The 2,116-nt window shown below is 44.4% G+C and overlaps 1 protein-coding gene across 1 annotated transcript; it reads right to left on the bottom strand.

The window, feature by feature from the left end:
* Window positions 1-770: 770 nt before the first annotated feature.
* On the bottom strand, window positions 771-1,238 carry LOC103449557 (uncharacterized). Its single transcript, XM_008388882.2, has one exon. The coding sequence runs from the start codon at window positions 1,236-1,238 to the stop codon at window positions 771-773; it is 468 nt and encodes a 155-aa protein (XP_008387104.2).
* Between the last annotated feature and the right edge of the window lie 878 nt (window positions 1,239-2,116).

Raw genomic sequence — 2,116 nt, 5'->3', positions numbered from 1 at the left:
TAATTATCAAAAGTGAGGGTTGTCACCGACGAAAGCCTAACGGGGTAGGCTGCAAAGGTTGGGATGGATTTCTCTTTTATTTGTAAGTTTGTAACTACGATTTTGTTTTTCTTGATATGAGAAGAGGAGGAACGGGCGAGACTTTTTCATATACCACAATATAAGTAAAGAGAGGAAGATTTTTTTCATACACCATTGTATAAGCGGAGAGTGGATATATTTTTCTGTGGTTTTTTGTTTTATATTATAAGATGTAATGTGTTAGTTCGTGTTTTGAATATATTGAAAATATCTCTAGAAAATGGTTTTTTTAAGCATCATTAACAGTTTGCACATAAAAATAGAAGAAAAAATTAAAAATGAGTAGAGTTGAAATGAGGGGCTACAGCCTACAGAAACTACACATTTAACTTCGGTTCAGAAATTACAACAAAAACCTGAAGAAAACCGAACCAAACTGAACAATAATTTCAGTTCGATTTTTAACTTTGGCAAAAAACCATACAGAAACCGAACCCCTCTACCCCATCTAGTACTAATTCCTTATAAAATATGCGTATACAGTTCCACACTTTTGCTTTCCAGCCATTGTTACACGAAAAGCAAAAGCCATCAATGATCACCCAACTACAATGGTACAGTTGCAACCACATTAATTGAACTATTGGACTGCCAAACCGGATCCTGCTTTGACCCGACAACCCAACTCCAGATCACTGATGGATCATGGATCCTACCCAACGGAGAGAAAAAAGAGCTCTCTTTACAGTTCACACTACAAAATCACGACTAGGAGAAGGCGAAGGTGTATAGTACGGCGGCGAAGCACATGGCGTAGTAAACGGCGGCGTTGCCTCCTCCACCTCTACTCTCATAGTCACCGCTACGTCCAGCACCAGGGTCTTCGCCTCTTTCTCCGCACAGGATGAATACGTCGTTGCCGGCGTCTCGGAGTCCAGACCCTCTCTCTCTTCCTCCTCCTCGATCGTGAACAGCACCCTGGACGACACGCCGTACAGTCGCTGCTGCCACTTGAACACCTCGTCCACTTCGATATTGCGGTGCAGTGAGCTAGGTTGTCGGTTGTTATGATGAGCTTCGTGGGGCCCGATGCTGGTCGGAAACTGGGACTTCCTTCGCCGCCAGAGGAGGAAGAAGAACTGCGCTATAAGGGCGGCGAGAGTGACAGCAAACACTACAGTGAGCGTTGTCCCGAGCTTGCTAAGACGACCACTCATTTGTCCGTACGTGTGTACGTCTCTGAAAGGTCTCTGGGGAAATGGCTCAGTAGGTTTTTCTTTTTCAATGTTTTAACCTAACGGATGGTGGACTGCCTACCGGGAAAATGTGAGGAGAGAAGTGAAAAGAGTAAAATGAATCCAGATCATGTACTATGAATCTACCAACTTCTGTTTTCCTATATTATATCGGAGGTTTTGGTTTAGTAGGTTGCCGGTGGACGAATGGATAAAGGTTTGGTTAAAGAAGAAAGTGTGTTAGTTAAGATGGAAAATGATGTTTTTTCTTGGAAATGTGGGTTGGGGCGAGAGAAAATGTGGCCAGAATGTAAAGGTAGGAAGTGTGTGATGGCGAGGAAGTCGAAGGAGTGGTGATTTGGACTTTGCATTAAATTTGAAATTAAGCTGGCGGTTGGAATGGGGCTTATCTGCTGTTTTGTAATTGGCTCCCATTTTATGGTTACATGAAAAACCTAAAAAGCTGTTGTTTTAAGCAAGGAAGATATCGCCGATATTTTCAGTTTTTAAGAGGACCGATATTTTTATAACTATCCAAATGGTTTTCGTGATAATATCGCGATATTATCGATATTAGCGATAATATCACGATATTAGTGATAATATCACCGAGGCTCCGTCGTCGGCGTCACAACGGCAGCCGAGCTTCCTCTACGCGTCGCCGTGCTTCCCAAAGACGGAGGAGAGGGAGGGAGAGTTCAGGAGGGTGGTGGAGATGCTGCGCTGGCATCAGGGTGGACAGATTTGGGTGTGCCTAGGTGTGGGTGCGATCGGGGAAATGGAGTCCTCTGCGCGTCGTCGTGCTTCCCAGAGATGGAGGAGAGGGAGGGAGAGTTCAGGAGGGTGGTGGAGATGCTGCG

Source organism: Malus domestica, chromosome 12 (assembly GCF_042453785.1).
Source record: "Malus domestica chromosome 12, GDT2T_hap1".
Lineage (NCBI taxonomy): Eukaryota > Viridiplantae > Streptophyta > Magnoliopsida > Rosales > Rosaceae > Malus > Malus domestica.
This window is presented reverse-complemented; position numbering and strand designations above follow the sequence as displayed.

Excerpts from the sequence above, each read along its gene's own strand:
- LOC103449557 (XM_008388882.2), bottom strand. The coding sequence starts at position 1,238 with ATGAGTGGTCGTCTTAGCAAGCTCGGGACAACGCTCACTGTAGTGTTT.